General features: G+C 37.3%; 1 protein-coding gene across 1 annotated transcript in view; it reads left to right on the forward strand.

Annotated features, from left to right (window-relative positions):
- Positions 1-13993, forward strand: part of Gmps (guanine monophosphate synthase) — a 31622-nt gene that overhangs the window by 13801 nt on the left and 3828 nt on the right. Inside the window, exons 6-13 of the mRNA XM_028763634.1 lie at positions 243-436; positions 673-838; positions 3330-3481; positions 3956-4129; positions 5426-5531; positions 6535-6650; positions 9281-9406; positions 12763-12878. Of these exons, the coding sequence (XP_028619467.1) occupies positions 243-436; positions 673-838; positions 3330-3481; positions 3956-4129; positions 5426-5531; positions 6535-6650; positions 9281-9406; positions 12763-12878 (1150 nt within the window). The remainder of the gene's footprint in view (positions 1-242; positions 437-672; positions 839-3329; positions 3482-3955; positions 4130-5425; positions 5532-6534; positions 6651-9280; positions 9407-12762; positions 12879-13993) is intronic.

Genomic DNA, 13993 nt, shown 5'->3' on the forward strand with positions numbered 1-13993 from the left:
GAATCTAGTGAAATAGTCTCTGCTCTGTCCTAAACCTCATCTTTTTTTTACTGTATACTTTATAAAGATTATAGTAACATAACTTTGTTTATTATGTATCTTCTCTCTCTGTAATTTAAAGTTGAACAGGGCATATACATTTAACATTTACAGAGAAAGAGTTTGAGGAATGGAGAATGGATTGTGAATGTTAGTTGTATCTTCAACGTAAAATTGCATTATGATTTGTTTTCTCCATGAAGGTATAGCCAATGAATCTAAAAAGCTGTATGGTGTACAGTTCCACCCTGAAGTTGGCCTTACAGAAAACGGGAAAGTAATACTGAAGAATTTCCTATATGATATAGCCGGATGCAGTGGGAACTTTACTGTGCAGAACCGAGAGCTTGAATGCATTCGAGAGATTAAAGAGAAAGTAGGAACATCAAAAGTGTTGGTAAGCCTTTGATCTTCTGGTGGTCTACAGACTTAGGTCAGAAATATCGCAATCCAGAGTAGGATTGATTAGCTCTGACAACTGACATATATAGTTTGTGTGTTATAACCCCTCAGAGTCTTTTTTTTTTTTTAGTTACTATACATATCTTGATATATACAGTACAAGGTAGCAGTGTCTCTTTATTTCTTGTTTGTTTATCCTGGTTGATTTTTTTCTCTTCATTTTATTTACAGGTTTTACTCAGTGGTGGAGTAGATTCAACAGTTTGTACAGCTTTGCTAAATCGTGCTTTGAACCAAGATCAAGTCATTGCAGTGCACATTGATAATGGCTTTATGAGAAAACGAGAAAGTCAGTCTGTTGAAGAAGCCCTCAAAAAGCTTGGAATTCAAGTCAAAGGTATTAGTTCATCATGGAGAAGTTCATTTTCACCAGGGATATTTCTTCAAGCTGTGTGTTTTAGTTCAGTCCAATCTTAAACATGTAGTTTTCCTTATAAACTAAAAGTCTAAACATACCTTTTAGTTCATATGCATAATTTCCTGTTTCAAGAAAAGTTCATTGACTGTTATATTAGGTTACTGAAACTTGTAAGCTGCCATTTTGCATTTACCATTCTGTCCTCTCAAAATCTCCCCTCTCCTTTATTTCACAACATTCTTTATGCAAGTGAGTACCTAAGCCCTTCTATAAATACAGGTTGTTTTCAATTAAGCTCATTTGGGGAAAGTAGACTAAAAGTCTAGAGTTAGCAAGACATGTTTCTTGTATGCACCTGTAATCCCAGCTTCTTAGGAGACCAAGGCAGGGGAATTGTTTGATGCCAGGAGCTTGGCATTAGCTTAGGCAACATTGCCAGACTTAAAGCAAGCCATGTAGACAGGAGCATGAGGATCTGAATTTATCTTTAGAACCCATATAAAAATCCAGATGTGGGGCCGGGTGGTGGTGGTGCACGCCTTTAATCCCAGCACTTGAGAGGCAGAGGCAGGCGGATTTCTGAGTTTAAGGCCAGCCTGGTCTACAGAGTGAGCTCCAGGACAGCCAGAGCTTCACAGAAAAGCCCTGTCTCGGAAAACAACCAACCAACCAACCAACCAAACAAACAAACAACGTATAACTGATGGCTGCAATGATGAAATAATATAATAGATTAAAAGTACTGTTGGACAGAGTTACGTTATCAGTTCAGTTGATGCTAAAAGGCTTAGTATAAAGTAATTTATGCTATATAAGAAGCACTTTGCTTTTTGAAGTAAGACTGACAGCAAAGACATAAACAGGTACAATGTTAAAGGTGAAAGGAATAAGCAAACAATTCAAAGCAGACTGGAGAGTAAAATGCAGGTGTCTGAGGATAAGCTAGTGAGTTTTAACTTTGAAGGGTCCTTAGTTGTCTTCTTAGTCCCAGCAGGGAGCTAGCAGTGTCTTTACTTATCCAAATATTTTTGGAATTTACAAATTTCAAAATTTAATGGACTTTATATGAGCTTGATTGCAAAACAACCTGTATTTGTAGAAGGGCTTAGGTACTCACTTGCATAAGTGAATGCCTTATGCAAGTAAATTTACAAATTTTCAAATATATATACATACAATGTATATCTAATATATATGTGTACATGCTATATATATATAAATAGTGTAGCTCTCTCTCTCTCTCTTATGTGGGGTTTACTGTGAACATTTTGAGGTCAGGCTAAGAATAAGTTGGCTTAGAGATGCCTTTAGCTTTAGTTTACTAGTGTTTGTAATAATCATTTTTCTGTAGTTACATTTTTTTTCTAAGGCAGCCTCCAAAGTAGAGAAACTTCAGTGGGACAAAGGCTTGGACCAGTAGAATGAAGGAGTTCAAAGTCTTGGGCCTAAGGTGGGAAGGAAGCCAATAGGAAACAAGCTGACTTGTCCTGCAGACTTCTAGGAGAGGCTCGGGAAGTGGGAACATTGGATTTTGGGAGAAATAGGTCTCTGGGTGTGTCTAAAGCAGGGAGTATTTGAAAACACGAGAAGCAGAGTGTGCTAGCTCAGTCCTTGCCATGAGAAAGCTCGCGGTTTACTAAGAGACCTTAGACTTGCAACACGGCACCAGGCATAGTTCTGGTGACAGGTAGGTACAGTAGGAACAGAACTAAGTGACATTAAATGGTGATTCCTTCCTTCCATCCCTTGCTCACTTTAACTCTACTAATGTTGATGGGTAAGAGCCTGCAGCTAACTGACCAGGTTACGAGAAGAAACTGTAGGTATCTGATGGACTCTAATTGAAACGGCCAGCTACTGCATCATCTCATGCTGAAGCTTATTGGTAGTTATGCTCTATTACCAAAGAGTGGTCATAGTGTTTTTTTTATCTTTACAAGCTTCTCGTTTTTGATAGTGCTAGGAATCAAACACAGGACCTCCTAGGCAAATACATTGCAAGTGAACTACCATGGTTACTTGACCTTATATAATAGTAAATAAAAGAAGACCCACTTAATTGTAAATGTTTAGATAGAAGTTTGGAAGGATCAGTGTGCTGGTCTGAGGACTTTGGTTTTCTGTAGAGAAGCCATTGCTTTTGACTGTCTTGGGACTATATGTATCTACAGGATTGTTGTAGTGGACTATATGTATCTACAGGATTGTTGTAGTTAGTTCAACACTGAACAGAGAGAAAGCAACCAGGACTGTTGCCTCATATCTAAATGATACGAGGTTCTGAAATTCAGAGGTCTCTGATCTCTAGATCTGACCTCTTTACTGCTGGTTTATGGCTAGTTTTTTGAACACATGGGAAAATGTAAGGGATATCAAATGGTGAGTACGTCTTGGTTTTCTTTCTATGCTTTGACTTATTTATGGTTTAAAGAAATACAATAGTTTAAAATACTTCTCCCTTCTCTCCCAGTGATAAATGCTGCTCATTCCTTCTACAATGGAACAACTACTCTACCAATCTCAGATGAAGACAGGACCCCACGGAAAAGAATTAGCAAAACATTAAATATGACAACAAGTCCGGAGGAGAAAAGAAAAATTATTGGTGATACTTTTGTTAAGGTACCTTTCTTTTAATATGTGCAATGTATATACTGTTTTATGTCTGTTTTAGTTATTATTATTTCAAATAACAAACTTTGCTAATTCTGTTTTACTTTTGAATATGCACATGGTGTGTGTGTGTGTGTGTGTCTGTGTGTGTGTGTGTGTGTCCTCTGGACAGGTAGAAACTATTTTGGTTTAAAAAGTATGCATGTTGGTTGCTAAGCCACTGTTGTTGGCATTTAGGAATGGGCCTTTGGGCTGGCACTGCACTTCTGTTGGGTGTAACAGTGGCCAGATTTTAGGGAATGTTGAAGGGAATGCTCACATACATTCTTTAATCAAGTACAATGTACAGTGTTTTCAAAAATTTATTTTTGGTAGTTTGATGGGTCTACTTTCCTGGTTAGTACTTCAGAAAGAATTAAATTTAATTGAAACTTTGTTGAAGGATTGATTTCTCAGAAGACTGTTATGTTCTTGTGGTAACAGATTGCCAATGAAGTAATTGGAGAAATGAGTCTGAAGCCAGAGGAGGTTTTTCTTGCCCAAGGCACTTTACGGCCTGATCTAATCGAAAGTGCATCCCTTGTTGCGAGTGGCAAAGCTGAGCTCATCAAAACCCACCACAATGACACAGAACTTATCAGGAAGTTAAGGGAAGAGGTAAAGGCTTGTGAGAACTTTTCAATAAAGCATGTACATGGAGTGTTTCCTTTTCCTCCATCCTTTCTTGTTTCTGCTCAGTACTTTGAAGGTTGACTAACCATTACCACAAACTAATTGTAGAACATTTGTATTACCCTCAAAAGTATCACAGGAGTGCTGGCTTTTGTATATTCTGGTCATCATTTGCTGTTTGTATTTGTGTTTAATAGCCATCCTAATAGCTATGTCATTGTTCCCTTGATAAGTGGTATCTGTTATTCTTTGTCCTCTGAGACAGGATCTCCATGTTCCTTGAATGTTGTCCTTTTACCTTCCCAGCACTTCACTTGCAGGTGTACAACACTGCTATGCTAACCTCAGTGTGGTTTTGATTTCCATTTCCCTATACTACTGTCTTTTGAAATGCTTATTGGTCATTTGTTTATCTTGGAGAAATGACTGTACATACCCTTTGCTCATAAACTGAGTTTTAATTTGATATGAGTTAGAATTATTTTTTCTTGGGTCTGGAAAAATGATTGTGCAGTTAAGAGCACTTGGCTGCTTTTCCAGGACTGGAGTTGAATTCCCAGCAGCAGTTACATAGAGGCAGCTCACAATCCTCTCTAACTCCCGTTCCAAGTGATACACTTGCATATGCAAGCAGACAAAGTACCTATGTACATGAAATAGATACATTTTATTTATTTCTTACCATTTTGTGACTTATCCTTCTATTTTTTGATACTGTTTAGAAAAGTATTGTTGTTTTTTTGTTGTTTTTTTTAGACAGGCACTCTGTGTAGACTCAGATCTGGCTGCAGCTCCATTCCATTGCTAGAGCTAAAGGTGTGTACCACCACACCCAGCTCATTTGGACCTTCCTTGTGTCCTGTGAGAAATACATGAGAGCTGATGGGTCTCATCATTTATGTTTTTTAAAGATTTTCTTTATGTGTTTGGTTGTTTTGTCTTTATGTATGTCTATGCATCACGTGTGTACCTATACATAACGTGTGGTTAGAAAGAGGGTATCGGATCCCTTAGAACTGACCTCATACTCATATATGTGCTGAGAATTGACACTGAATCCTCTCGAAGAGAGGAGCCAGGGCTCTTAAACAGTGAGCCATCTCTCCAGCACTGACTGGAATTTGTTTTTCTTTATAAGACTTGTAAGGATTATACTTAAAATATATTTCAACAAAGATTATGAATGCCACTAAATAGTAATCTAATAACTTCCAACCCTCATAGGAGAAAATATCTTAAATGATAATCTAATCTTTTAATTAGTCCCTTTTTTTCTTATAGGGAAAAGTAATAGAACCTCTGAAAGATTTTCATAAAGATGAAGTGAGGATTTTGGGCAGAGAGCTTGACCTGCCAGAAGAATTGGTTTCCAGGCATCCTTTTCCAGGTAAAAACACACCTGGGTTTTGTTTATTTGTAGATTGCCCTGTAGATTCAGTTCAGACCATTCTGAATCGTTTGTCTTCTTAGGGAATATGTGACATGACAGAAGGAAGAGAATGTCAGGGAACACATTCTCTGAGATGCCCACTGTATTTATTATACCATTATGTGACTCAGTCTCTTTTTTGTTTATATTTAGATACTATGATTCCTGGGAGTCTAGCATATAGCATTGGTTCCAGATAAGGAGTTGGAGCATTGAGATGTTTTAATTATATTTCTACAGAATTCTTAGTTGTAGATTTAGGATTTTGTTTGTTTGTTTTGTTTTTTCAAGACAGGGTTTCTCTGTGTAGCCCTGGCTGTCCTGGAACTCACTCTGTAGACCAGGCTAGCCTTGAACTCAGAAATCCACCTGCCTCTGCCTCCCAAGTGCTGGGATTAAAGGCGTGCACCACCACTGCCCGGCTATTTTCACTTTTGTATCTTAATTTTAAACAGCCTATGAGATAAGGTGGTTCGTTATAATTTTTACATTTGTATATGATAGAGAACTCCCTCAATTAAGAGATTTTCAGTAAATTACTGTATACAGTATGAAGTAAAAATATTTCCTGGAACATTTTTTGTGAGAATATATAGATTTGTCAGTTTGGATGGGAAATTAATACATATACCTAAAATTAAATATCTTGTGTTCATTTGTTTGGTTTAGTTTTAGATTGAACCCCATGTCTTTGTACATACTGATCATTGGCTCTTCCAAAGAGCTATATTTTCAGCTTTGAAATGTAGAGTGCTAGGAGCCAGTGGTAGACTATTTGCTAGTATGCATGATGGCCTGGGTTTGAATCCTAACACTCTAAAATAAAAAGAACAAAACAAAACACCATGTGATGGCAGTTAGATCCTAATTTTATAAGGGTTTTATGTTTTAGAGATAGTGTCAGTTTTTTATTAAAATTATAATTACAGATTTAATGTTCAAAATTATTGTTGTTATTTAGGTCCTGGCCTGGCAATCAGAGTAATATGTGCTGAGGAACCTTATATTTGTAAAGACTTTCCTGAAACCAACAATATTTTGAAAATAGTAGCTGATTTTTCTGCAAGTGTTAAGAAGGTAATAAATGATTTGACATATCTAGTCAATACATTGAACAAAAGATGGGTGTTTTATTCTTGTTTTAAAATGAATTTATTTCATGTTTGAAAATTCAGAACAATATTTGCTTGCAATGACTATATAGAAATCCTGACACAGAGACTACTAGGTAGATTTGTCTGTATAAGCAAGTAGACTGCATATCCTTTGTGTGGAAAAGTTCCAGATAAGCTATATAAAATACTCTTTAATAGGCACTGCAAGAAAGTAAGTCATAAATTAAGTAGAAGGATCAATTCAAGAAGGTTGTGTGCTTCCTTGAAGGCAGCATCCCCCTAGTTCACTTGAGCAGAAGTGTCTGAATAGGCGGCCTTGGGGCACTTTAGCTACAAATTGAGAATGTGTAGCAGTCTCTCAGTCCCTCAGAAGTGGGTTGTTAGCTTAGAACCTATGTGTTTGAAAATAGCAAGTTAGCAAGTAACTTTCATTTGAGGTGGACCTGAGTTCGTACTGCTTCTAAGAAGTCAGACAAGTAGCATACAGTTCTCTGTGGAGTAATCTTCACCTTTTCCCAAAGAATTTCCAGAGTTTCAAAAGAGTTAAGAGCTTCCAAAGAACAAAACACAGCCATAAGGCCCAGTAAGATGTAAATAATTAGCAGAGCATCCTCAATCCTGGATGCTGGAGTTTGGAAATAGAATATGAGAAAGTAAAGTAGGAGAAGCTTATTAATAGTATTATTTTATGATACTTAAAAACTGAGATAGTTAAATTCTAGAAATGTTAGTAACTGAAATTAGCATGTAAAAAGAGAATTCAAGCATAGATATTATGAAATCCAGAAGTAGAACAAATAATTAGAAAAAATTAAGGCTAGAAGAAGTTCAGGTAGAATTGAGAAGTTCAGCTTTAAGTATCTCCAGAGGGTCACAGTGGACAAGAGAAGTTTTTCTAAATTGATGAAATATAATGACTTTGATTGAGCAAATGACATGTCACACTGGGTAAGTGAAATAACTTGACTCTTGCTAGGGAATTGTTCATGAACCCAAGACTGCCAACAACAGCAGCAGCCATATGGGAACAAACACATACCTGCAAAACTAAGACTGTTTCATTAAAAGCGATAGCAAAACTAAGCTACTCTGCAAACATGTTGTGGTCATTTAGCTTGGTGTTTTTGTGGGATTCCTAATAGTGGGAATGGGGTTGTCTCTCTCTCACCTGCTCTTGGGACCCTTTTCCTCCTGGTACATTGCCTTGTCCTGTCATGATTTGGCGGCTTGTGCCTAGTCTTGTAACCTGCAATGCTCTGTTCAATTGATATCCCTGGGAGGACTGCCGTTTCCTGAAGGGAAGTGGATCTAGGGGAGGAGGGGGTCACAGTTGTGATAGGTGGAGGCAAAGGAAACTGCAGTCAGGATGCATTGTAGGAAAGAAGAATTAAATAATCAAAACAAAAAACCCAAGGTGCTCAAGAGGGATGACTTGACTGGTGCACGCCAAATTGTTTAAAAAAAAAAAAAAAAAAAAACCCTAAAGCAAGTATTTAAAGTCATTTCTAGGTAAGAGCATTTATTACCCACAGCCCTTGACATGAGGAATTTAAGGTAGTAGTTTTTCATAATGATTTGAAGTAAACTATGAGGGAGATTTTTTTTGTTCTTTTTATAATTTTTTTTAAAACATAAACTTTATTAGAAAAACTTATAAGCCACCTCCTCCCCTCGGTGAACTGTGTAATTAGAATAACCATTCATTCTAAGGTTGTAAAGTTTCACATTGGATTTTACACTTTCACTATTGAATATATTTTAACCCAGCTATCTAAGACCAAAAATGAAGTCTAAGACAACTAGGAAAACAATTAACTTTATATTTTTTTTCATTATTCATGTCCATTACCTACTTTCAGTCCTTCTTTATCTCCTAGTATTTTGCCTTTCTTGTAGCAAATGGAACAAGAAAGACTAACTATAAATAATAATTGTTTTTGAGACAGTCATGGTCCTCTACCTCATTTTCTTTAGCTAGTAGTCCAGGTGTAGGCTACGTCTGGTTGTAAGGGAGCCTTTGATACTTGCCCACCTCTAGAATTTCTGACTTCGGTGGTCTGGAGTAAGGCACTGGCTTTAGGAAAAGAAGTGAGATAGAGGATCTTAGATGTACAATGAGGAAGACTGACACAAATGTAGACTGTATAAAATAGTTAACAGCAAAAATATTATTATTTGACAATTAACAAATATAAAGCATTAAAAATGACTGTTTTGCCGAAAGGACAGAAATGTTGATTCAGTTTAAGTATCGATATTAAGTATCATGTAGAAATCAAAGGTTTAACTTCAATAAAGTTAAGCTAATAAAGAAAAGATAAATGAGTTGGGAGAATCACTAGTTCAAAATAGAGCAAAAGGGGCAAAATACAAAATGGCAAGGTGACACACAAAATACATAAAAGGGACAGGAAAGTAAAGATCTCAATGTATATACATTTGATTTTTATTTCTTTCCCCACAAATGAATTTCTGCTGTAGTATGTAGCACATAGCATATTCTACATGCGACTGTTAAAAACTAGTAGGTATAGGTACATAGGCTTATGATTTTTAACAACATGAACAAAAATGTCTGTTTGGTTTTCTCAGCCTCATACACTGTTACAAAGAGTCAAAGCCTGCACAACAGAAGAGGACCAGGAGAAGCTCATGCAGATTACAAGTCTGCATTCACTGAATGCTTTCTTGCTGCCAATTAAGACTGTAGGTGTACAGGTGAGTTATGTGATCTTACTGGGGTATAACTTTCTACTGTTTTTTTTTTTTTTACAAAGTTCGAATTTGAAATTACTTTGGAAAATTAAATGTGAAATTATATTCTAAGTTTAGAAACGTAAAATAGTTTTATAGATGGTTGTGGAGTGAACTTATAAGAACTGAACACTTAGGCAAAGATTTTATAGCTTTAGTGTTTTTGTTTTGTTTGTTTTACCTCTAATCACAGGGAAACTTTCAGAACCATTTACTTCACAGTTTGCTGATAAAAGATCAGGTCCTTATTTGTCTGTACACTTAGAATATATACTGTGGCTTGAGAAGCCTGTCTTTAGCTGCAAGAAGGCCTCAGATGAATATGTACATTGGTCACTTATAATAGTTTATTTTTGAAGACTACCTCTAATATTCTACCTCATTTGGTACTTCTGTATTTAGCAAGAGAGGAATCTGGAGGGATCTAAAAGACACTTTTTTCCTTTGTGTGTGTGTGTGTGTGTGTGTGTGCTGGGACTGATGTAACCCAAGCCGGCCTCAGTCTATATGTAATGGAGGCTGTACTTGAATATACCATCTCCCACCTCTGCTTCACAAATGCTGGAAGTATAGGCAAATGACAGCACACCTGACTGAGCAGCCTATTCTTCAGAGTCCTGTCCTTAGTGCCATTTACAGAAGAAAGTGAGCATCAACCTCAAATGCTATAGAATACAAAAAGACATTTAAAATTGAGTAAACTTGTTACTATAACACCAATAATGATAAAATAGAGAAAAATGGCAAAACTATTATAGAGTATGCTATGTAATTAAAAAAAATCATTTAAACTAAAGAAAAAATAGTGAATGAGCTAAAAGGAGGTAAGGAAAAGGAAAGTCATAAGAAATAAGGTTAAGTAAAAGAATAAGAAGTAGGGAAGAATGGGAAATAACAGGAGATTGTTTTAAAAACTAACAAAGAAAAACCAAAAGTAGGTTTTCTAATAGTGAAGAAAAAAATACATGACCAGTTATATATAACTATAGAAGGGGAATTGGAAAACACAAAAAACAAGCGTAAAGCAAAGAAAAAACAAGCCCCAAACCCCAATGTAACAAAATCAGAATAACTAAACAACGGGCAAAATAAAAGAATAGATCTTTTTTCGTGGTGCTTCCTAGCTGGTTGGGTGTGTCAAGATGAAGGTGAATATGTCCTTCCCTGCCACCAGCTGTTAGAAACTCTTTGATGTGGATGATGAACAGACTTTGTATGTTCTGTGGGAAGCTTATGGCCACAGAAGCAGTTACTGATACTCTAGGTGAATAGTGGAAGGGTTCTGTGGTCTAAATCCGTGGTGGAAATGAAGTAAGGCTTTCCCACTTAGCAAGGCATTTTGACCCATGGCAGTGTGTGCCTGATATTGAGTAAGGGGCATTCTTGTTGTAGACCAAGGAGAACTGGAGACTGGAAGTGCAGGTCTGTTCACAAATGCATTGTAGATAGCAGTCTAAATAAATGTTCTAAACTTGGTTAGTGTGTGTGTGTGTGTGTGTGTGAGAGAGAGAAAGAGAGAGAGAGAGAATGAGAATGAATGAGAATGAATGAGAGAGAATGAGAATGAATACCAGGACTGACAGATACTACTATGCCTCATCAAACTAGAACTAAAAGAACTAGCAGAATCAGAAAGCTTTCAGTCTCTAAACATGTTGTTAGAAAGCCCTAAAAAAAGGTGAGAAGCCCATGACCAAAGCACCCAAGATCCAGCATCTTGTTACTCCACATGTCCTGTAACACAAATGCTGACTTACTGTTCTGAAGAAACAAGGAGCACACTGCAGGATTTGTTAAACTATTGGCCAAGAGAATGAAGGAAATCAAAGGAAAACATCAGAACTGATGATAACATCACTGAGAGCATCTACTTGTAAGTTTTAGTCCAGTCAGAAACAAATCTTTAAGAGGAATAAATAATCATACATTGAGACAGCCCCCCTCTCCCTTCTACTAAAATGTTGTTAAAGGAAGAAGAGAAAAGAAGCACATTTACTCAACAGGAAAAGGAAATGAAAAATATTAAGGTATGGGAGATAGCTCAGTGACTAAGAACATATGCTATTCTTCCAGAGGACCTGAGTAGATCCTTAGTCAGGCTATTCAGAACACCCCATAACTAGCTCCAGGGCATCGGGTGGGTTCTGGATACTACCAGTCCATCCCTTCTCCCGCCAATATAAATAATCGTAGAAAGATTTCTTTTTTTCTGAGTCCTATAGCTTGGAGAAGGGCAGTTGCACATGGCAGATGGAGCACAAAGCATGTGTCTTGTGTATCTTGTTCTCCTGTCGGTGTGGTAGGCAAATGTGCAATGTCAGCTAAAGCTGCTGCCCTGCAGGAGCTTCCTCTTGTAGTACCAGTTAGACCTTGGAGCCTGATCTAGGCTGGGCCTCTCATCCCTCTTGGACTCCTGATTGTGTGCTTTGGGGTGTTATTTGTCCTGTTGGGTTATCTCTTAAGTGTAGATCTGCGCTGTGGAGGAGGACTGCCTTCCTGCTACCATTCCCAGCTACTGTGAGGCTTTGATGCACCTGTAAATTGTATTATGCTTAAGTCTGCCCTTAAGACATTTGCTGTTGCCTTGTATCTAAACTTTGTAGTTTTATATCTCTGATAATTTTAAATCTTCCTCATCCTTCTTCACCTCCCTCAACTCTTAACTTTCTCCAGCCTCTGGTAACCACTATTGTACTGGCAACTTATATAAGATAAACTTTTTACGTTCTACTTATCAGTGTGGTCATGTGCTTCTTGTTTTTGGTCCACATCTTACTTTACATAATGTAAAGATTTCAAGTTCTACCCTTATTGTTAAAAATGAAAGGATTTCATTTTCGAATCACCTGAATAGCACTTCATTGTGTATATATAGTAATTTTCAGTTCTATTGATGAATACTTAAGTTGTTTCCATTTGTTTATTTCTAAGTTAGTATTTGGAGTTTATTTTTAAGCAAAATACTTCTTTTCTTTACTCAATCGGTAAATATGGGTATTAGATCTTGCCTGTCAAACTAAATGTGCTGGTTTGCCATAGTTGGGCAGCCATTTGGAATGACTTCCAAGTGGACTCTTGTATGTTTCATATAAATTGTTGAAACCATAATTATTTCTTTATTTCTGAGTTGATCCAGGTGATATTTTAATTAGGAGTGTTTTAATTTAGGACCTAACTTGTAGACAAATATGTAGAATATACTTTTCAGATATTTCTTAAAAAGAAAAAACAAATTACTACTAATAATGTCAGTTTAAAAAACACTTTCTAATCCATCTTTTGACCTAACTGTTAAAAGTTGATTATATTTATTTTTACAGGGTGACTGTCGCTCTTACAGTTATGTGTGTGGAATCTCCAGTAAAGATGAACCTGACTGGGAATCTCTTATTTTCCTTGCCAGACTTATACCTCGAATGTGTCATAACATTAACAGGTATGAGAATGAGGGTGTGGATGAAGTGTGGTGGGAGAATATGTACTTTGAGGTCTTTTCTTTTCTTTTTTTTTTTTGGTTTTTCGAGACAGGGTTTCTCTGTGTAGCCCTGGCTGTCCTGGAACTCACTTTGTAGACCAGGCTGGCCTTGAACTCAGAAATCTGCCTGTCTCTGCCTCCCAAGTGCTGGGATTAAAGATGTGCGCCACCACCGCCCGGCTTGAGGTCTTTTCTTAGTGAAAGATTAGAAGGCTTAATTATACACGTAAGTAAGATAGGAGATGAGAGTGGTGTGGGCACTTCTCTTTGTATTGTGCTTTGGTTAACTTGCCGTTTTCTTGTGCTTTGGCTATGGTTGGGGGGTACTTAATATTATTCTGTATTTTGATCACTCATCACAGTATACTTATTTTGCTTATTTAAGAAAAAATATTGGAAGAATGAATTAATTTTGGGGGCTGTCTAGATGGCTCAACAGGAAAAGGTTCTTGTTACTAAGCCAGAAGACCTGAGTTAGACTCCTGGGGTCCTCGTAGCAAGAGGAGAAAAGGAATTTTGACAAGTTGTCCTCTCACTTCTACACATGTGATATGACATCTATGCATCCATAAAAGCCAAAGGCAGCTGTGCAGACTAGTTTAATATCAACTTGACATCAGCTAGAGTCATTTGGGAAGAGAGACTTTCAATTGAGAACATGACTTCATAGGATCTACCTGTAAGCAAGCCTATAGTGCATTTCTTAATTAGTGATGTAGGTAGGACTGCCCAGCCCATTGAAGGCAGTGCCACCCCTGGGCTGGAGGTCCTGGTGCTATAAGAAAGCAGACTGAGCAAGCCAGTAAGTGCATTCCTTATTGGCCTCTGACTCCAGGTTTTGTCTGTTTGAGTTCTTGTCTTGCCTTCCTTTGATGATGGACTGTTGCCTGGAAGTATAAGAAATAAACCCTCCCCTCCTTTAGTTGCCATTAGTCATGGTGTTTTATTACAGCAACAGAAGCCATAACTAAGACAACAGTAAATTGATAATGTCTTTGACCTAGAGAACTTTGGATCAGTGGTGGTGGTGGTGGTGGTGGTGGTGGTGGTGGTGGTGGTGGTGGTGGTGGTGGTGG

Source organism: Grammomys surdaster, unplaced genomic scaffold (assembly GCF_004785775.1).
Source record: "Grammomys surdaster isolate TR1022 unplaced genomic scaffold, NIH_TR_1.0 139, whole genome shotgun sequence".
NCBI classification, from domain to species: Eukaryota; Metazoa; Chordata; class Mammalia; order Rodentia; family Muridae; genus Grammomys; species Grammomys surdaster.